This window comes from Rhynchophorus ferrugineus, unplaced genomic scaffold (genome assembly GCF_030347505.1).
Source record: "Rhynchophorus ferrugineus isolate W39M unplaced genomic scaffold, kcgeb_rfMv2 rfM3, whole genome shotgun sequence".
In the NCBI taxonomy this organism is placed as follows: domain Eukaryota; kingdom Metazoa; phylum Arthropoda; class Insecta; order Coleoptera; family Curculionidae; genus Rhynchophorus; species Rhynchophorus ferrugineus.
Window position 1 is genome coordinate 1,592,589 of NW_027472582.1, and position 23,787 is coordinate 1,616,375.

The 23,787-nt window shown below is 34.1% G+C and overlaps 1 protein-coding gene across 3 annotated transcripts in view; it reads left to right on the forward strand.

Moving 5' to 3' along the window:
• Mhcl (Myosin heavy chain-like) overlaps positions 1-23,787 on the forward strand; it is a 366,371-nt gene that overhangs the window by 214,235 nt on the left and 128,349 nt on the right. For 2 of the 3 annotated variants that reach the window (XM_076398159.1, XM_076398158.1), the window contains exons 7-16: positions 11,927-12,115; positions 12,172-12,351; positions 13,747-14,413; positions 17,178-17,451; positions 17,511-17,693; positions 17,752-17,945; positions 18,005-18,218; positions 18,278-18,446; positions 18,503-18,685; positions 19,579-19,788. In XM_076398159.1, coding sequence (XP_076254274.1) covers positions 11,927-12,115; positions 12,172-12,351; positions 13,747-14,413; positions 17,178-17,451; positions 17,511-17,693; positions 17,752-17,945; positions 18,005-18,218; positions 18,278-18,446; positions 18,503-18,685; positions 19,579-19,788 — 2,463 coding nt within the window. Of the gene's footprint in view, positions 1-1,835; positions 2,846-11,926; positions 12,116-12,171; positions 12,352-13,746; positions 14,414-17,177; positions 17,452-17,510; positions 17,694-17,751; positions 17,946-18,004; positions 18,219-18,277; positions 18,447-18,502; positions 18,686-19,578; positions 19,789-23,787 lie in introns of all 3 variants that reach the window. The other variant, XM_076398160.1, reaches the window with a different exon arrangement.

Below are 23,787 nucleotides of genomic sequence, written 5' to 3' on the forward strand. Positions count from 1 at the left end.
GACTCTTAGTCATGAGGGCAATTTAATAAGCCAGATGTTAAAAAGTGATATTCGTGTGCTGATTAAGTACTATTTTGCACAGAAAACAAGAAAAGCCTATGATAAATAATATACTATGAGGATTCTGTCATTAATTTGAATGGTTAAGAAGTGAATTGTCGAGTTCCCTGGTGGTCGTACCAGCACAAATGATGTTAAACGTTAAGAGATCCTAAAAGGGCTCACTTCACGCCAGGAATCGTCAATAAAACACATGGTATAATATTGGAGGATCAGAGAATAAAGATACAGGAGGTAGCTAAGGCTGTCGGCATCACAATTGGCTGGGTCCACCACACTTTACATTAATATTTGGATATGAAAAAGATCTGAAGAAAAATGACCGTATTTGACCAAGAAAAAGTGTTGTTCCATCAAATCAATCCATAGGTTGCACACCTGTATAATCTTCATAGAAAAAATCTATAAATTTGTCTACGAACTGCTACAAAAATTTAGCACGCTGCTTCTATTTCCAGTTTCTAAACCTGAAGAAGTGACTGTTAATAACAAAAATAAAATGATTCCATTTTCATTTCCTACCAGGTATTCATTATATTCATTACCTACCTAAACATACAGTGAGCATATTCTAACCTTAAAAATATGTGAGGCGTAAGTTCGAAAGTTTTAAAATTATGATTTCGATGTGTAAGACAAAGAACGTTCTGGTAGATCATGGTTATCATCTGGCGAAGCCGGTCGATGGAGTCCAGGGCCGAATCATTTTGGGCACAAGACAATGTTCTGTGCTTGATGGAATCAGAGTTGGCGTGGTATATTTCGAACTGCTGAAATCTGGTGAAACAGTTAATAGTGATCGCTATCGAAAGATGTTCAGAATGGGCCCAAAGACACGGTAAAGTGATTTTACAGTACATCTCGTAAAGCAAAATCGATCACACACGCACTGAAAGCACTTGGATGAGACATATTATCTCACCCGCCGTACTCTCTAAACTTTGCCCCGTTCGATTATCAACTTTTCGCATCAATGGGACACACGCTTGCAGAGCAACACTTCGCCAATTTCGAAAATGACTTGATGAATAGTTTTGCTGAAAAGGCAAATAGCTTTTTGGGATGGCATCTTATACGAATAATCAGTACGAATAAATATATCAGTAATACATATGTATTTCCCAAAACAATATTAAATTAGACTATTTAAGCTAAATTTAAAGGGAGTACTTTTTCAATATACAAGCTTGTGTGGTTGTGTGGTTAAAGCGTTTCAATTTTCTGATTTTCTTCTTCTCGTCCAGTAACTGTATTGCTTCCACGTTGCTATGATCTAGTAACCTTATTTCATGTTTTATGGCTAAATCTTGCATGACTTCATAAATCCATTTGGTTTGAAGGTCATCTTGCAGTTCATTAGTTACTTAGGGATAAGCATTGTTGATTAACCGTAGAACTTTGTTTTGGCAGCGTTGGATTACTACTTGACTTGATGTTTTAGTACAACCCCAAAGTGTCCAAATTAGTTTTATGATCGCCCGAACTAGGATTAAATAGAAATAATAATTATAATTTCTTCTATAACAATAACTATTATGAATTATAGATCAGGGGATAGAATGTTACGTTTTTTTGGAGCTTCTGTGCATAAAGCACGTAGAAACACGCCATTATTATAATAAACTGTTGTGTAAAGAATTCAAAATAATTTATTTGTTGTTGTTTAGTTCAAGTTTTATAGACACAAATATACGAAAGCTGAATTTTATTTTAAAAAAAAACAATTATATATGAAAATTAAATGAGAAACAATAATAATAATAATTGTCGTGCAGGATCACTAGAATTATATTTCCTCACGTGAAATTTTACTGCAACAATGTTGAATTTGGCATCTAATTTTATGAATTCACTACGGAAAAACGACGTCTTGTCACCCACTCCAAAAAAGCGTCATGCCCAACACACCGGTTGTAAAGGAGCCGCGCACGGACATGGGAATTATAACTCACCCGAAAGTCCCACGGAACCATCTCCGTTCACTCGAACACCATCTCTCACCAGACGAAATCCTAGTCCCGCGAAGAAACCCTTCGCTGATGTCAAGAATGGCAAAACCACCAGCAACGATAACGTGTCTGAAACCGACTCATTGGACTCTGGAGAAACCAAGGCGAATATCACCAAGCCGAGCCCTTTCCAGAGGACGTCGTCTTTGAGAGGATCCAAAGGAAAGCTGTTGAAGAAACCTCCCCTTTTACCTAAACCTAAGACAGCGAGTATTAGCTCGGAAAATTATAGCGAGTCTGATTCCATTGATTCCTCCGATTTGAAATTGAAACACAACGAGGAAACTGTTAAAAAACAGGGTGATGTATCTTGTCGCTTGTTCAATAGCGTCACCAAAGCCTCCGAAGCGAAAACCGCGAAAATGAGGCATCTGGATATATTCGACGTGGATGAGTCTGGTTGGATGAGTGGTCTGAGAAAAGCATCAGACGATACCGGTACAACTTCACAGAAAAAGAAAACCATCATCAACGGCAGCGAGACTCCCGAAAGCCCTTTCGTCCGATCACGCAACAGTTCGATACGCCGCAGTGGCAAGTTCGAAAACAACAACAAAACCGAGACATCCACCGGTCAAAATCATAGTTCGGCGAAGCTGATGACCAGGAATAGTTTTCGAAGGAGTTTCAAGAAAAACAAGATCAAGTGTATCGGTTACGATGAGGTCGAGCTGATCAGCAGGAGCAGGAAGAACGCTGGATATTTTCAGGTCACGGATAAAGCGAATTGCTTAAAAGAATTGGAGACTTTTTTAAAACAAACAGTCGATGATCAGGTGAGTGATTATTAAATGTTACGACTAGTTTCTACTGTCTAGTAATTTTATCTTTACCAAAACTCAAACTGACACTTTGTTCGAGTAATAATTTACGGTGGGTGGCCAAATTATTAGAGACTAGAGAATAGTGAGGTTATTTAATTTTTAGTTTAATTGGATTTCTGTAACAAATGAATAATTGCGGGTCTCTTAATGATATAATTTATTTTAATATTTAGTAATGCCGCTTTTTGCTGTAATAAGAGCTCCTATGCGCCGAGTATACTCTCAATGTATGTTTTCGCATCTTCCTAGAGTTTAAAGTTGTGATGCCATTCTCTGATGAGAATTTCAATTAACTGCTGCTTGATGGTGATTACTTATTTTGCAATCGCCCGTTAGATGAATTGAGTGGTTGGTGATGAGTGATCAAGGCGAGACAGTTATTTTTTTCCGCCAAATTTGCAATGAATCTTGTGGATTTGTGACAAAGTGCCGAATAATATATACAAATGTAATTGTCATCATCAGGGAACTATTCATTTATCTGCGTAGTAGATTTATTGTACTCGCTTGTATTGGTCTTGTTTCATTGCCACTTCTACAATGTATAGGGATCCAATGCCTTTGATTGAAAGTCTTAGAAAAGAACAGTTTTTGGAAGGTTGGTTCGTCAGAAGAGCACACCATGAAATTGATAGGATTCATACTAGAAAATCATTATTGACGTTATACTTACGATTAAAAACGATACTTACACTCAATTTCAGTCTACGATAGTTATATTTCCATGTTGTTTAGCCCATTGGAGCCGTTTCTTTTTAATGATGATCGGTTAGGCGTGCTTTTATTTCTTTTATGTTTTTTGTTTTTTCCAGTATCAAGTCCATATGCAGATCATGTTGACTGCTACTTGTACTTTTTCTACAGCCCACAGGCAGATATATATCTTTTGCCATGATAACTGTATCATCGGCAAATTTTCCAAATACTGTTTCTTTTGTTGTTGAAATATCAGCATTTTAGAGCAAATACAGAGTGGTTCCAAAACACTACCCTACTCCAACCGAAATAAGTTTATGTATTGAGAATGCCCCTTCATGCGAAATACTAAATTATCTTTTATGATTATTCCCAAATGGCATACCAGGTCAAAATCTTGTAGAACGTCCATGAATATTGCAGGGTAGTATCTCTTTTCTTCGAATGCCTTTTCAACAACTGTTGTTAGTTACTCTGTTCACTTAGTCGATCAGTTTATCATATAATTTTAATATAGCAGGTAATAGTGATATAGGCCTGTAGGATTTAACTTGTTCTGTCAGTATTTCAAGTTTTTTAAACATGATTATTCGGGCAACCTTACAGTTTTCCAAATATGATTGTATTAGGTTTGCAAGATCACTAGGAATGCCAAGCTTTAATACCTTGAATATTAAACCATGATGTCACACTTTGTCGAATACCCTAGTCAAATCCAAAAACACTATCCCCATGGAGTTCTTGTCATAAAAATGCGACATACTTGGCCGGCTACTCTTGCAACTTGATGGACTGACTTGACGGAGTGTTTGTCTCGAAATCCAAACTGCTTACCTTGAATAATGTTTTTCATTAAAAACACTGATTGGCTGATAGTTTGAGGGTGTTGATTTATCACTTTTTTTCGAAATCATAGCAATATTCGGCGTCTTTGTATAGTGTTGGGCATTTTTGTAGCCTGAAGTTGGAACTTGTGTTGTTTGTTAGCTCAGTAAGTTATTTCTAATGAAAATTTTTAAGTTATCGGATGATAATCCCTCAGAGACTGCGTATTACAGAGTGGGCTATATTATTCTTGCGATTATTTTTAAAAGGGCAAGGTGCTCTCGCAGCAATTCTAGAATTATCGTGATGAAAAAATATGTATCTGTTTATAAAGAAGATTTAGCCTTACACCAATTACTCATGACACTCAAATAATATTCCAATTTAACAGTCTAGTCCCACGGAAGGAATTTACAATCAACAACGTAATTATTCCTACATGTATTTTTTTTCATCACAGTATAAAACTGAAATAGTAATTATGGAAAATATGTTTAGAATATAGTGATGAATTTAAAACGACTATTTAAAGAAACCTATAGGCTATGTAATATATTTCAAGTTTGTAGGAAGAGGAAATGAAAAAACCTATAACGAATTTTAATATAATCGACTATCCACAGTGTTTTAATATAAATTTAAATTCGAATGAAAAAAATCAAGGAAAGTTGCACGTGGTCGTAGAAATATTACCAACGCCTACCAGTGGAATATATATAATATTACAATGCAATTGGATCCCTTTTCGTATAAATAAATAACAGAAAAAAAACCAATTTATGTATGTATTAATTGATACAACGAAAGTGTTTTTCCTCTGGGGAATTCTAGTGGGCGGGAAAAATAATTTGCATAATTAAGTTTTTAATGATTATATATAAAATCGGTTTGCGTCGAATAGACAGCAGTCAGTTTCGTTGGAATCAATGGGTAAATTGTTTAATTGGTTTATACCATCAAGCGAAAACAACCTGTAATTGTTCGAAGTATCAGCGATCAAGGACATTTAATTAATTTCTTTTTTGCAATTAAGGAGGATTAGTATATAATGGAACAAAGTTTAGATAATTTTTAACTAGAAAAAAAAGACACTTTTTGTCATACAATAGGTTCGTTTAATGAGTTGCTCCAACTTCTCCAAAAACAAAAACTGACTTTAGATTTCATGAACTTGTGGTTAATAATTTCCATTATCCGTGTTTTTGAGTATATATATATATATATATATATATATATATATATATATATACATATATATATATATATATATCCAGGTGTTTGCATATATTTTGATCACCAATATATATTGGTGAAAATCTGAAGTATAAATGTCAACAACTGTGAAACAACGTAACTTAACTCTTAAATTCGATAGTTTTGACATGTCTCTACTTAAAATATCAGTTTTACATTTAGTGTTATTAGGTTATTTAATGCACTTTTGCTAGTTGATTTGAAGTAACTTACTGCTGGAGTCCATGAAAAACTTTTGGAAACTAGCTCAAATCTTGAAGGACTTTCAGACAGCTTAGCAGTTGATAAATCAACTGTTTCCAGATTTTTACACATATTGGGTAATATCTATAGAAATTGACTGAAAATTCCATGAGCTTTCTGTGGCATATTGTGACTGACGATGAAAACTGGATTTACTATGATCTATATAGACACTGAAGTGGAATATTCATTACATTAAAGTCTTGCTCTGCATATATTGGGCCCAGAAAGGTGTAGTGTATTAAAAACTTCTAAATAGCGTGTAACTCCTAATTTCGTGGTCTTCAAATGATTGAAATTGAACTACAAACAAAAACAAAACCTAACTTGACACAACAAACCTTACACAAAACCATGTTCTTAAGATAAACAACTGTGTCAACACCATCAACTCCTTCAGAATTGCGTGACGAACAAAATAAGTCAGTGGAATATATATAATATTACAATGCAATTGGATCCCCTTTGGTATAAAAAAATAACAGAAAAAAAAAATTATGTATGTATTAATTGATACAACGAAAGTGTTTTTCTTGGGAATTCTAGTGGGTGGGAAAAATTATTTGCATAATTAAGTTTTTAATGATTATATATAAAATCGGTTTGCGTCGAATAGACAGCAGTCAGTTTCGTTAGAATCAATGGCTAAATTGTTTACCTAAATTGGTAACCCAATTGCAAAAGATACTCCGATGGATTCAGTCGAGTACAAGAATAGTCAAAAGACAACTGGCAATAAGAGACGACTCCCTTTAGGAAAATCAAATGGAAAAAACAAGGCCAATACACATTGAGACTAATCAGAAGAACGATAGACTAGAGCAAGCAATATTAAACCAGAATAGATTTCAAGCACTAAAAGACGAACAACTGTAGAAGGTAAATAAAACAGAAAAGGGTACGTTACTCTGAGATTCGTACTTAACATAACGTAATTGAAGAATGTGTTGGATAAGATCGTTGACAGTTCATTATATATCATGACCACTCTCAGATCAAAGGTCATCAAAGGTCATGTAATCAAAATAATGTCCAGGGCCTTTAGAGAAACCTTTATCTCTAATAATATATCCCACAAGAGCCTAAGGGTCATACCACATGGTCTCTGGTTTTCAAAAGACATCAAAATAATTGCAAAAGAGCTTACTGAAATGAGATACGAGGTCAGTTTAGTGAAAGTAATGAGCCACCACGGTAGTAGTAGCAGAAAGTACCTCGTAATTTGAATTCCGAGAAAATCATCGTATAATTGAAAAAGCACATCGCACAGTAGATGCCTAGAAAATGCACTGCCATCTCTGCTTTGCCATTTTTTTTATATAAGTCAAGTCCTTAAACTGGTGAGAATAGAGAGATAAGAAATGAGTCAGCATAACATATCAAAGGAGACTTGCGCCATATACAAATGAGCTGAAACTAAGCGTTGAGTGAAGTGGTAGAACGACAGCACGCGGACTTGACATCCCTGGTATCAACAATATATTCACCTAGATTTAGTCAACACAGTAGTGTTTTGAGACAGATTGGCATGCTGCGAAGAAAAAAAACTTTAAATTTGAAAATAATACATGATAATTAGAATACAATCGGAACAAAATCTCCTATAACTCCGACAATAATTAAAATTTTTACATATCTTCTTGAAAGCATATTCTTGAAGGTGCATCTTTGAAAATATGCAAAAAAATCATTTCTAGACTAGAATCTTCTAGACCAATATCAAGAAATATAAATTAACTGCACGCTTGACTTAATGACTTTGCCGCGTTCTCCGTAATTCTCATTTTTACACCTATTTAACCGTAATTGATTCACCATCCTCGGCCTCAAGTGTTCTCAATTGCCCGAAGCCATTAAGCGAAATTACGTTCCGCACTGTTCGATATGAACTCCTCGCGCTCTTAACGTGACGAATCATCGAGATGCATCGAGACGTTTCCTATTTCTATTTCGGGATTCACCGGGAATATTTGAATCTTAATTGTTGGGTAGGTAGATTGAGATAAATGGCCGTTTTCAATTAATTCCTTCCTCCTTTATTAAATATGATGCTGGAGGTCTGATAACTCGTACTTCTAACAGTTTGAATATATATGTTTATTAGAATTTTATGACGTTTTGTGAGTGTGGTTTAATTGCCTACAAAATTTGTATTTTACTGGACATGCTGGTGCATCCAATATGTGAAATGTCCCCGGCCTGACACATACATGGCATTACTAGAATTAAATTCATATGTTTTTTAGTTAACGCCAACCCTCAAAAGATGAGCGTATAAATTTGACAGCTATCGGGTCATTAGTTTGTGAATTATAGCATTTTGATTGAAGCAACTTTTGTTACTGTGAAAAAAATGGATAAAAAAAAATTTCGCGTGTTGATAAAATATTGCTTTTTGAATTGCAGTTTCCGGACACTGCTCCAGGAAAATCAACCATCAAGGATTGGTATGCTAAGTTTAGACGTGGTGAAATGATTACCGAAGACGGTGAACGCAGTGGTCGCCCAAAAGAGTTTGTTACCGACGAAATCATTAAAAAATACACAAAATGATTTTGAGTGACCGTAAATTGAAATTAAATGAAATAGCAGACACTCTAAAGATATCAACTGAACGTGTACATCACATCATTCACGAATATTTGGATATGAGAAAGCTTTGTGCAAAGTGACTATTGACTAAAAACAACGACGAGTTGATGATTCAAAGCAGTGTTTGAAGATGATCAAGCATAATAAACCCGAGTTTTTGCATCTATAGGTGACAATGGATGAAACATGACTCCATCATTTCACTCCGAAGTCCAATCGACAGTCACCCGAGTGGACTGCACACGATAAACCCGCTCCAAAGCGTGGGAAAAGACAACAGTCGGCTGGCAAGGTAATGGCGTCTGTATTTTGGAATGCGCATGGAATAATTTTCATTCACTACCTTAAAAAAGGAAGTACCATCAACAGCGATTATTACATACCGGTAATGGACCGTCTGAACGACGAAATCGCCGAAAAACGGCCGCCTTTGAAGAAAAAAGAATTGCTGCTTCACCAAGACAATGGACCGTGTTACAATTCAGTGAAAACGGTGGCAAAAATCCATGAATTGAGCTTCGAATTGCTTCCTCACCCACCGCATTCTCCAGATCTAGCTCCCAGTGACTATTTCCTGTTCTCAGATCTCAAAATAATGTTCGCTGGGAAGAAATTTTTGGTCGAATGAAGAGGTGATCGCCGAAACTGAGGCCTATTTTGAAGCAAAGGACAAATCGTACTACAAAAATGGTATCGAAAAGTTGGAGGGTCGCTATAATCAGTGTATCACCTTTAAAGGGAATTATGTTGAATAAAAAAAATTAAACCGGCTGTTACCAGCGAAAACATTTAAAAAATCCACCAAATTGTTTTGAATGACCGTAAATTGAAATTGATTGAAATTGTAAATAAATGCGTAGGTTTCGGTATTTATTAAGCTAAATTGTGTATATAGTGGAATATAAAATATATATAGTAGATAGGTTAAATGAGGCTTTTGTTTATTTTTATTTAGTTATTGCAAAGCTTATTATGTACTTATTATGTAAGTTGGTTCAATTTTTTGTTAAAAATATTTTTTCTTTGTCTATTGGGCCTGGGTGAAAAAATTTAGCCCCATAATATTAAAAGGGTATAATCGAGCACGTGCTACGATAGTAAAGGAAGTGCTAATACTTCCTTAAGATAAAATGTATGATGTATTAAGATAGTAATATAAAAGTTATGCATTTTTATGAGATATTTTAAATTAAATACTACTGTTCAGAAGCTAAATATTTATAGATAAATATAATATTTATCTGTGGAACTATATGTACATTTTAATGATTGCAAGTGTTGTAATTATATTTGGCAATTAAATTAAAATTGGGAAACATTTGGAAATAATAAACCATATTCTATTAGAAAATTTTATTGCAAAAATCTGAAAAATTATAAAAAATTAAGTACAATTTTTATTTTTCATAAAAATTTTCAGACAATATCTCAGATATTCACTACAATTTGATAATATATTTCTGTCAGTATTTAATTATTCTTTCCAGATTTTACTCTTATCTTTTTTAAAACCAACCATACAGCTACGTCAACGTGTATTAAGTTGAACCACCCTCAATACTTCGGTACCATATTTTAATTCTATAAAATAGGAGGACAGTGTCAACAGTACACTTTTTCCATATTATGAAAAGATTAAATGTAAACGGTTGAGACTAGTTTCTTTTTTTAAAATAATATTGAGGTGTATTTGTATTTTAATCCGCAAATTTTTCTTTTCAATTATGGGAATTTGACTTGAATTGGTGAAATTGGTAAATTAACATTTACAACCGTTGTTATAAAACCTAATTGCCTTAAATTGAGGGTGACCATAAAATTTATTGAAAGAGGTCACAAACCTTTCTGGTAGTAAAATGAGATGGCGGCGAATCTATCTGGGATTTTGTCGGCGATGGGACAGTCTACCTGGGAAAACCTGAAATAAACTGACTTACGGGATAGGTCGAATTTTGAAAAACGAGAAAGAAACGTGTAGGTCCGGAATTTAGCCGAGGACAATGGATATTTTACTCGCGAGAACTGAGAATTCTCTGTGTGCGATTTGTGAGGCTAGTTGGGTAGCTGCTTCATTAGTTGGCCCAGGCGAATGTTTGGAGAACTGGGACAAGAGCTGCATGGGGCTTATTTCTGTTGGTCTCCTTTTGTAGACGATACAATTTGCGGTGTTATCCTTGTTACAGTTGAAGAATTTGGTTAGAGTTTTCTTATCTGTAATGCTGATTCAAAACTTGTAATTTCCTACACATTTCACACATCTCGGACATCTATGACAGCCCAGTGTTTCTTTATAATCCACCTTGACCTATTGGTGAAGGAGCCACTGGATCTTATATACAGCTAACAGTGCGGAATTCTCCATTTTGCAAAAAATCTCATGTCGATTGGGAATTGACATTATACTGCTTATAATTATTTTTTGGTTTAAGTTGGAGGGTCGCTATAATCAGTGTATCACCCCTGAAGGGAATTATGTTGAATAAAAAAAAACTTTGCCAAAAAAATGTGTTTTACTATGGTAGGCCGGGGACTTTTCTATTGACCTGTTATGAAACACTATTCGATATTATTAAAATATTTTGAGGATAATTCGTGGTGAATTAGCATAATCACAATCTTTGATTGTTAGGAATTTGATAAATTGGCTTTAGTAACACTGCTATATATATGGCTTTATTCTGGTTACTGGCATAGCCTAGTGATTTCTTAGTAGTATAATTAGTAGTGATTTCTTACATTTTTTGGAAGAAATCTTTTAAGAGCCTTTCATTTCGGTCACCTTATGATCGGATGCTGTTTAAAAAAAATTACATATAGTCTATTCAAAATTATTTTGTACATACGTCATCTAAGTTTGTCACTTCAAAACGTTACATTGTTGCCGCATCAACTGTGAGTTTTAGTTCAGTTTGGCTTTGACATATAACAAAATTGTAATCTAAATAAAATAATTGAACAAAAATGTTATAAAATATAATTTATTTTAACATTATAGTACATCTAAATACTACACTTAATTATACAGCCACAGATTACAAAAAGTTTGCATACGTCTGACAACCGGACGACTTTGACAGGCTCTTACGTTTACGTGTTCGAACTAATCAGACAGGTGTCTCTTTTTAACTGGAATAAAATGAGAAGGAAAATATTGTCTGATTCCAAAACGAATTTACAAATTGCGACAGGCAATACATTAAACATCTTGATGAGGTATGTACAAAAAAACTTTGAATAGACTATATAAAATGTATTAGACTTAGCCTTATTGGGATGTTACTTATTGTCTCTCCATTTAAAAAGTCTTTGGATCTGTTCCTTGACTTTGTATTGACGTTTTAGTTTTAATTTTGTGACACATATATAATATAACCTGTATTTGCATGTTTCCAATTTAATTTTAACTTTGTTTTTTTATTTCAGGCTAAAACTGAGGAACACTTAGAAAAGGAGAAACAATGGTTGGATGCCGAGCGCGTATGGTTGGTGCACAGAGGTGGATTTGCAGCTGCGAGAAAGGAGAAATATTCCGATGGGGAGCCAGGAAAAGTGAAGATCAAACTTGAACATAACGGCGATGTTTTGGTCGTGGATGAAGACGACATTGAGAAAGTAATTACATCTTGTTTATAATACAGTTCCGTATTTTAAGTTTGCTTGAATCCTAGGCGAATCCTCCACAATTTGACAGAGCCGAAGATTTGGCAGCATTGAGGCATTTGAATGAGTCGAGCGTGTTGCATACTCTCAGACAAAGATACGCCACCAACTTAATACACACGTATGCTGGTTGCAGCACCCTCTTGGTTGTAAATCCAATGGCACCGTTAGCTATATATTCAGAAAAGGTAAGGTAATGAAGTTACTTAAAAAAATTACTTTGTATTGGGATATTTTGTGGGTCCTAATGTAACTAGTTTGAAGATTCAAAGATTTGCGAACATGAAATTCAAAATTAAGACAGTGTTTTTATTGTTTTTTTTGTCACTATTAAAGGATATTTTTTACAAGTATAGAACTTTTGAAGTTGTCAGTACAGTGTGTTATAGATAAAATAAATTTTTTCTTATTTATTATAGAAATCTCGTAAATTAACACTAATAAGCTATTTTTTAAATCCTAATTTGCTACGGTTTTAATATTACAAAATATTTATTCTACGATAGACAATTAGTGCTTATCATCTATGTCACTGTTTTTAATGTGCACTGAGTTTTATTTATAACTTCACTGAACTAAATCAAATGGTTTTACTCTTTTTAAAATTCTGACTAAGCCATCATTATCTAGGATTTACTCAATCAATATTACAATATTTTTATTGCATTGGCTGGTAAAGCTCCTGAGTTAAATACCATAATTCACTGGTTTCAAGGCTTGTTAGCAAAGCAAAAGCTTATTATATACTGACAGTGTTGAATATCTACAAAATAACCAGTACATTTTTTGTATTTCAGCTTGAAATCTTCTTTTTTTTTTCTTAATATGTGGCTTTTACCTGAGTAACTGAGTAACATCAAGGGTCATGCTAGGATATTTGGCTGTATTTCCATACGGGACTACTTGCTGATTTATATATACTGACTTAAGTTATGTTATCGGTATTATACATGACTCGAACTTTTTTTGAATATTGGTCAGACAGAAGTATTTTAATCTTATTCTTTAAACCCACATAACGACGATAAGCTTTATCGAAAGCTTGAGCAGCATATAAAAATATTTCAGAACGAATTATATTTTCTCCTAGTGATTGTTTCCTCAAGCCAAATGATGATTCGGAACAAGAGGTTTTTCCTTAATGATTGGTTTTATCCTTTTCAATAAATACTTTTCGAATAATTTGGATATTGTTGGCACGATATAGGCCGTATGTAAATGAAATGTAAATGTTTTAGGATCAACGTTTTTTTAAAACCAATTATTTAAAATATTAAAAAACCAATTTAAAACCATTATAATAAAAATAACTAATATCTAAAATTCAGTTCTTATTTATAAGAATTGGTGTATTTTTTGAACAATTTTTTTAGAAACAGCATTATTTTTTTTATTTATGACTGTATAATATTATGACTAGATAATTTGTGTTGAGTATTGAGCCAACCAGATGCCAGAAAAAGTGGAAATCCAGTTCATACATTGTAACGATATAACATTTATCGCGACACATCTCATGATACAATTATCATAGAGATTATTTAGATTATTTTAATGTTATTAATATATTTTTCTACTTTCAGGTTGTTGCACTTTTCAAAGGCTGCAAGACCGAAGACATGCCACCTCATATTTACTCCATGGCCCAATCCGCTTATCACAATATGTTATCGAGCCGCAGAGATCAATCTTTGATTTTCATGGGCCGATCCGGCGCCGGCAAAACCACCAATTTCCGTCACTGCGTGCAGTACTTAGTCACGGCAGCAGGATCGGTCAACAACATCCTGAACCTGGAAAAACTGACCGCCATGTGGACCTTGTTGGAGAGCTTCGGCAACTGCAAGACCGTCATGAACAGCAATGCTACGAGGTTCACGCAAATATTCAGCGTCGATTTCGATCAGAGCGGTTGCATTTCATCGGCCAGCATACAGATTCTGTTGCTGGAGAAGAGCCGTATCGCAAGGAAAATAGAGAGCGAAACGACGTTCCACATGATACATCGTCTGCTGTGCGGCGTGGAGGGATCTTTGCGCAAAGAATTGTTTTTGGATAACTTGTCGGGTAACGAGAATAACGCCCTTATGAGTTTGCTGCAGAAACACGAGGACAAACAGCGAGCTCAGCAGGAATTCGTCAAGACTTGCGCGGCCTTGAATATCTTGGGGATCAGCGAAATGGAACAGAAAATTATATTTTCGGTTTTGGCGGCGATTTTCCATTTGGGATGCGCTGGAGCTGTTAAAGGTAAAGATTTAGAGCTATTGTTTCTTTTTTAGCAACTCTTAAATATCACTCAGTGCTCGTTGTTGATTTTTACTGCAAGATTATAACTTTGTTTGTTAACTTTGTTACTATTTTTAAAAAATTTTAGAATTATGTTTTTTATTTATAGTATATTTTTTTACATATTTTAAAGTCTCATTTTACCGACTAAGGGTTCATCTGGACTTGATTTACTATTTAGCATGGGCTCCGAACTACGGTACTCGGCATTAAGCTTACCGATTGTCGAGTGACTAACTTAGAAATCATCCCAGACGACATCCGGCCTTACCTAGCCTGGTTACTGACGTGACTGGGATCATTTTTCTTGTCGGATTTTACACTCTTGTCTAGGACAATCACAAATATTAAACAATCACAAACATAAATTTACGACCATGCCCCAGCAGGATTCGAACTCGCGACTATCGCAACAGTAGGAGGACCGTCCGGTTGCCTTTACCACTGCGCCTCCAAGCCGGCAGATTTATAATATATTACGAGGGTCACTATTTATATTTCGGGAATTGGCAGCACTGTTGTCATGTGAGTCCATCTGATGGTTCCATCGTAAAGTTTGACATTTCTGACGATAGACGTACTCAGACCATTTTGTCGCACAGGCGCTATTTGTTTATTTTATATTTAGTTGAAAGTTTCGTCTCGGCAAAAATGGAACTGAATCGTTAATATTGTCGTGCGATGATTTTTACGATTTTCGACGTGGATTATCACAACAAGAGTGCATCAATCAACTTAATTTGACGTTTGGGGATGAAGCTCTATCAAAACCACCGTGTATCACTGGTTTAGTAAATTCAATCGTGGTCGTATTTCGATGTCCGACGAGTTTCGTGAAGGTCTTTCAAAAGCGGATGCTGTGTGCGAAATGATTAAGTAAAATCGTCATGTCATTTATTGTGAGATTGAGGCATCCCCAAGCATTAGTTCCACCAGCATATATGCGATTTTGTATGAACACTTAGCTATGCGAAAGTTATGTTCGCGTTGGATACCACACAATTTGATAATCTCTTAAAAAAGGCTCGTGTCGATTGGTGCAAAAAATGCTTAAGAAATTCAATCGCGGTACTTCCAAAGACGTTTATAAAATCGTGACAGGTGACGAATCATGGATATATTCGTATGAGCCCGAAAATAAGCAGCAGTCGACTGTATGGGTGTTGCAAAATGAACCAAATCCAACAAAAGTTGTTCGCGTACGAAGTTCTTCAAAGAAAATGGTGGCCTGTTTCTTCGGGAAAACTAGTCATATTGCAACAGTGTCTCTACATTATTATATAATAGTATATTCTGATTGGTACACAACCATTTGTTTGTCAGAATTCTTCGGTGAAATAAGGAAAACAATTGTTCTTTATCATGACAGTGCGAGCTCTCTACATCGGTTCAAACAAGAAACTATTTGAGCACTCAAAACATCAAATTGATGGGTCATACGCCGTACAGCTCTGATTTGGCACCCAATGACTTCTTTTTGTTCTTATCCGTGAAGAATAAACTACACGGTCAACGATTTTTATCGCCCGAAGAAGCTATTGAAGCGCTCAAAAATCATGTTTTGGAAGATACCTCATTCGGAACGGAATAAATGCGTATGCAAAAGTGTATCGATCATCGTGGCGAGTACTTTGAAAAACAATAAAAATATATTCGCAGCTTAACTATGTTTTTTTCCTATTCTCGAAATATAAATAGTGACCCTACTATTACTAGTCTTTCCGACTAACTTACAATAAGTGTCTTCAATGACTTAACACTAGGTACTACAGAATATTGCACCTTTTGGTTCTTTTGAGATTCCATCCTGCGGATATTACTTCGCGCAGAAGATCCTCATAATTGTGCTCTGTAGGTTCATATAGGTTTTAGTATCTGCTTATACAGCAACAACTTGTTATGCAATATACACTGGTTGCTTCTTCGCTATTATCTCCAATAGCAAGTGTTATTAACAGATGTAGCCATAGTAACATTTTCTATATGCGACGTGTCACATGTATAGAATAAGTAAAGAACAGGACCTAAAACACTACCTTGTGCTTTTGTTTCTTTCATTGATGAATAAGTTTCTTCTTGTTTAAATCTTAACATGGGTAATATTTTATACATATTTTTATCTAAAGCTTGCACTACGTCCAATAATATAGTTGTGCAAACTTTTTTTTCGAGATATAACTTATTTTTATTATTTCTGTCTCTCTAGTAACTTGCCTTCCAATGGTGAGCAATTCGTATTGACTATCTATTTCTTTGCACAATTTTTTGAAATATTGATTGATAGGGACGAATTTTGGCAGCCTAGTGAACAGCTTTTTGTAAATCAAATGATATTTTTTGCGACAAGGGCGTAATATATTTTTTATTTGTTCATAGCAATTACGGTTTTTAAAACTGTGTCTTGGAAAAATCGATATCTTTATCCTTGAGATAAAACCACGAAACCGAGAAGGTTCCTTTCATCAATTATGTTGTTTTTAAATACCTCTAGGACATATTCTAACACTAGTCAAGGAAAGTTAATAAAGAGCACTGAATTATTTAATATAGCTCGTAGTATTGTTTCCATTTATTATTGTTTTGTAGTATATTTTCCATTCTAATAGGAAAACGAACATCGATTTTAAATGCTTAATTAATTTAAAATTTAAACCCAACAATTTGGTTGAATTTAGTTTGTTTGAATTTAATCTCCTGTTACATTTTTAATCTTTTTTTATTACAGCTGGAAACAATAATCGTTACCAATTTGCTAATCCACAATGTGCCCAGAAAGCGGCCGCTTTATTAGGAACTACCGTGGAAGAGCTATCCCGAGTCATCTTTGGTCTAGCTTCCGGTGGAATGGTTACCCCAAGTCAGCCCCGAGCACCCTTCAGGACACCATCACCCACAGATAAGGGCTTGGAACGGGAGGCTGTTGGTTTAGAGGCAGTGGAGGGTATTGTCATGGGGCTTTACTCTGAAGTCTTTAATTGCGTAGCTAATTTGATCAATAGGTATACCCGTTGGGTTTTCAGCCACTGATGCTTAACTAATACACTGACATCATTTTTAGAGCAATTACTTCAAATAGTCACAGTGTAAATTCAATTCTTCTAGTCGATACTCCAGGTTTCCAAAATCCAGCCACCTGCGGACGACAGGCCGGTGCTTCGTTCGAGGATTTATGTCACAATTACCTACAAGAAAGATTACAGCTTTTGTTCCATCATTCTAACCTAGTTGCTCCAAAAGACAGGTATGTTTAAATGATTCCCCCCCACATCAAATATTTCAATATCTAAAATTCTTTGCAGATACCTCCAAGAGAATATAGATTTTGTATATGACGAAAACGAAAACGAGAATCTGATCAATCCTCAACCTCTGGTGAATCTGCTTGATAAAACTGCTCAAAACTCAGTCATCAGGACCTCGCAGACGGATTTGCACGAAGCCGACAGACGAGGATTGTTGTGGCTTTTGGATGAAGAAGCCATATATCCTGGAGGTATATTAACACTAATAAGAAAAAAACACTATACATAATTTTATTTGTTTCGGATTCAGGTAGTGACGATTCATTCTTGGAGCGTTTATTCAATCATTATGGTGAAAGAGACCACCAGCTTCTTCTCAGGAAAGCCCCAGGGAATAGTCAATTCATCTTACAACATCTTCAGGGTACCAACCCTGTTCTCTATAGTGTGAAAGGCTGGCTGAAACAAAGTAGAGAGAATCCTGTATCCAGAGCGGCTGTTACCATTCTTCAGGAAAGTTGCAAGTATGCAGAAAAAGTCTGATGGCCACGGTATTATTTTTTAAAAATGCCTTAATTTACAGAGAAGATACCAGTAAACTTTTTGTGGCTGTTCGCGGTCTTGGCGCGTCGAACTTCAGCGGTTCGGTGGTGGGACTGGATGGCTCTCAATCACTGAGAAGAGCCTCAAGTATCAGAAGGACTTTTACTGGTGGCGCTGCCGCTATAAAGAGGAAAAGTATCTGCTTACAGGTACTGCCATTTCTTCTTACCGATGTCCCGTATATTATTTAAAATATTTGTTGCAGACTAAATTTACAATTGATGGTTTAGTTGAAACGCTAAGAAGAACTAAATTGAGATTTGTGCAATGCATCTTGCCTCAACATAATGCCGGCTTTTGCGAAAGCAATGGATCATTGATCAGTGTCAAACCTAATTCAGGAACGCCTGAAGATGCTTTACTTAATATTCCCCTTTTGAGGTCACAGGTTAGTCCCATACTTGTTAACACATATTATCATCATCTTCAACAACTTCTGTTAACCAAATATTACCATTAGGATATTCAGTAGAATTCAACAGTCACTGTTTCAGTTTACACAGTTTATCATCACACAGCACCTCAGAAATAGTTCAATAAGCTTTTATATAATTTCAGAAAGCCTATATCTATAAACTAGACTTGCATTTGATCTGATTCTATTTAAAAAAAAACATAAATAACTTAGAGAGCTGTGCTTTAATAATATAGAGGTTAACTAACTCAGATTAGCTCTCAATATGTTTTACATCCCCAAAGTTGGCATCAGAATTTGCTTGGAGACATGTAATTTATTGTATCTTGATTAGGTTTATCCAATGAGTCAATATTTTATTCCAAATGTTTGGTTTAGTTGTGGATTTTCTATCAAAAATCACATCTGCCTTGCTTCATCAGCAACTATAGGCCCAACTTATAATATTATTGAATGCAATTGTAGTTCAGACAGTATCTGCTGGGATATAGTTATTAGAGTTTATACAGCATTATATTTGAACCAGTAACTCAGCTAGGTAAAGCAGGATATATTTTGAGATTATTTTTAGTTTGGTGACCTGCAATTTACTTTATAGTCAAATATTTGTTTTTATATTGATAATTATAATAAATTCAACCAAAGGATGCAAAAGCTTATCTAAAAGATCCTTTCCATTTTTCTAATGCTTGTTTAAAATAACATTTCTATAATCTTTCTGTTTTTGTTAATGAGACAATTTTTGGGTGTATGTTTTTGTTACAATAAGATTTTTAGGTGGTATTGTAACTAATATTGGTACTATATTATATATGTGTATAACTAGCTAGTACTTAAATATATCTTATAACATTATTCATTGGCAGATTCGAGGTGCTCAAATTTTGGATTCAGTCCGTCTCTACAAGCAAGGCTTCCCGAACTTCCTACAGTTGGGAGAATTCCGACGAAAATTCGGGATCCTGGCGGGAGAAACCAAAGCCTCCAGTCCAGTCCTCGACGAGAGAAAGGCCGTGGAAGACATGCTCATGGTGCTGGACCTGGAACTTTCCAGCTACAGAGTTGGTCTCAGTCAGGTAAGTTTATCAAATCGAATTCACATAAAAAAAGAAAGAAATTATGATGAAATGGCGAAGGAGCTAATTTTAAATAAAAAATCGTATTTCGTTATTTATTTCAAGGTTGTGTTTCGTTTGAATATAATTCAAGTTCTCTTCATGGAGATCATTATTCTAATGCATTTAAATTGCATTTACTGGAATAACTTGGTGATAAATCACGTTCGGTTTTAAATGCTCGTTAATCGATGATAGCGAGTCTAATTTACAAGATCGTTAAATTGTTAATATCACGTGCGAATATTTAAGATCCCTATAAATTCCCAGCCAATAGAAGTTCTACCATTAGGATGTCTAGTTTTACTGTTTCGGCGTCTTGTTTATAACTAGGCTCCCTGCAACATTTTGGTTGATTTTATAGTTTTGCGCAGTTTTTTCATCGCATAGCACGTCCGCCCTAAATCACGTCCGATTTACGAGTCGACATATTTTTAAGAAGCTTCTTTAGAGCTTCTGCGATTGTCGGCTGCACTATATTATTAATTAAATGGCCTACTCTGTTTAAAGTGAACGAGAGATTCATATTTTCTCGTCATTAACAAGAAGCGTTCTTCGACGCTAACAAATTTTAATGTTTTAGAAAGTCGACTTGTAATTGCGAGTCTAATTTTAGCTGGAATAAACTTTGATTTTGTTGTAGTTATTATTGAAATGCCTTATTTTTATTAATATAATGTAGTAAATTTTGTATATTAAAGAATGATCTTTAAGACTATAAATATGAAATACATTAATTTATTGTTTCATTATTCAGATGTTACTTTTTTTACAAGGTTTAGTGAATATGATGGATATGTAAAAATGCTTTAATTTATTGAGTTCCGTGTCAGTTTCTTGAGTTGTTTGATGGGGTATCTTGTCTTGATTAAAAAATATTTCATTTCCCTGTAAGTCATGATGCGTTTTTACACCCAGATAATATAGAAGAACACGTAATTATTTGAGTTCTATTGTTTTACCCGTTTGGCCGTAATTTAGGAACAAAATTCAAGTGTCAAGATCATGGTAGTGAACCCAAGTTTCATTTATATTGACCCACAACAGCAAAAGTGGTTTTGTTGCATTGTTTCCTCCATAATTTTATATATCTTAAAGAGAAACATTTTGTCTAATGTGTATTTATATGTTTATGGTTCGTATAAATATTAAAGATCGTAAATTTTAATTGCATCTGAATTGATTGCTAATTTAATTACTGAAATTGTGAAAATAATATATAATTTGTTTCTAGCTGTTATTAAAACTTTTAAACTCATTTAAATTTAATTATACGCCTAACTAATGATGATAACGCAGAAAAGAGTTTCCTATTTTAATTGTTTAGTTTATAGTCTTTTAAATTATTAAATGTCTTATTAATTATGGATAACTATACTATTGTCAATTATAATTACTAGGCTACTAATTACGAGTCTAATTTTGGTTCAGAATAAAATAGGATTTATTGGTATTATGTTATAATTATATTAATAATAATTTTATTGAATTACTTTTAATGCACACTGCATAGTACATACAAATCTTTTATATAGTGTATAAAAAACTATATTCCTCTTATTCTACTAATTAGACTCAACATCAACAAATTTATAGTCACTTTATCGAACAAGTTTATTGTTAAATTTAGTATAATTTGTTTTGATCGAGGTTGCTTTTTATATTTCGGGATTGTATCAAATTAAAGATGTCTTTTGTTTAACTAAATCCTTTATTATAATGTTTTTGATTCCATTTTTTAAAATAAAATCCATGATATTTCCATCAAGAATACTGGTTAGTTGTTGTTGTGTTATTTAATGCACATATATTAAATAAATTCACAAATAAACCTAGTATTTCAGTTAAGACTCAGGTTAAATTTTTTTGGTACATTTTTCATCTCCTATATCACGAAAAATGTAATATGAAAGACCTTTTATAAACATCAAAGGAAAGAAGAGAAAATAAAACAAACAATGGGTTAGATAAAAATATAATTATTTATCAACATATTGATGTGATTTCGATGAGATAAAATCATCCAGTTATATTTATTTGTATTTTTACTTCCGCAGGGTTAAATATGTCTAAAATATAATGAATTTGTTATAGACTTTAATCAAATTTGCAAAATTAAAATGAAAATTGAATGGATATATAGTTTGTTGGATTCTACCTCTCGATTGTTTGTAAACGGCAACGTCGCAAAATCAGGCGGAAACCGCTGAAGTTTCCCGAATACATGTTTGGATTCTCCAGAAATAGCCACTGCTAATATATTGAATAACCCAGTGTATGTCAATAGATGGTATTGTAAATCCGTACCCGTATACTCGTAAGTATAGCTGAAGATGCATCACGGCGATTAACTGCTGCGCAGGGTATTTAACTGGTTAATTACTTCATTTCTTGCGTCTTACTGATTATCTTCACCGTTAATCGGTTTGAATAAATTGCGCGGTGGGCTTTTAATTTTGCTTCTTTGATTAGTTTTTGCGCCTTTAAACGTAAACATGTTTTTCGCGAGGCCTTAATAACTCATTTTAATGGATAACGTCTTTTTAAGGGCACGCCGTGACGTCGTACGCTTTTTTGTTCGTCGACATTCATTTTGTCTTTCCCCGAGAGAAAAAAAAAATCGTAATACCAATTACCGCGTTTCTTAGTATTATTCTATTTAGTTCAGTGAGGTCACGGTTATGTTAGCTAGCATGTTTTTTTGTTATCTGGCTCGTTTATTAGAAAGAAAGTGTGCTTATGTTGGTAGAAATTTTTTCTCGACCTTTGTATATGACTTCTTGGTAAATGCAAAGCTTGGTTTGTCGGTTCAATCTTGTATTAATATTTTTCATGAGTATTCCTGAATTTTAATTGTACATCAAATTGTAAAATTTTGTGAGTGAGTGTATTTTTCATTTTTTATTCTAGTTAAAAAGAGATAGAATGTTGCCTGATCAGGCAATGAAATTCCATTTGGGTAGGTACTGGCGAGCCATGTTGCCAAATGTCTGTAAAATTCTTGAAAATATTAGTCATTAGAGGTTATAAAAGGGCAAACATTGTACACTGAAAGGGAATTCAGCAAGTTTCAAGTTTCAATTCAAAATTTCAATATCCTGATGACAGTTATCAGTTTTTTGCAACATTACGGTTATTAACATACACTGTATAATAATTTGAAATCTATCGATTTTGTTTTAACGGTTTTTATAATAATTTTGCGATATATTATCCGTTTATGATTGTGTTTGCTCATTTTTCATTGCACTGTTTTCTTAGATAGTCTTAAAGACACTGTAGTAAAAACACTGGCTTTAATACTTTCCTATATCGTGATTTTTTATGGTATATATTATTAATAATTAAATTTGAAAGCCGAATGAATATATTAATATATAAGACTAAATCATCAACACTTTCATAAAATTGATGGTATTTTGTGTTGCTGTTTTGATATATGTTATCCAAATTAGATGCAATAATTCTTATTAATGGACGCACATTTTTTAAATGTCTTTTTTCTACAATGCCACAGTAAATCCTGTTCAGCATGGACGCAGATTTATTTAAAGTGCTACCCAAACACCTCTGCATTTTCTGATGGGTGAGAAGTCATCGGTTCAATCTCATATTTATTTTTTCTGAATCTCTTCGGAAACATAAGCGTTATTTTTAGCCAAGGTTATAACGAAGGTGTACGACCGCTTTAGCTATTTTTGATATCAGTTTTTTTCACCCGATTCGTTATGTTGTTTTGGCGGATGTAGTCGGTCGTTCTTTTCTTCCTTTGAAAATGACATTCGTCTAATGACAATTTTGGAGTTGTTCTGAAACTCGGTCTCAAATTATGCTTTGTTGTGTTGTTATTATGTGCTTTTACGGTTGTTGCTTATTTTAATGATAGTCAGAGACTGAGTAATTGTACCTATAGTTATATTTTTATAGGAAGGTGAATATTATTGGAATTACAGTGGAGAC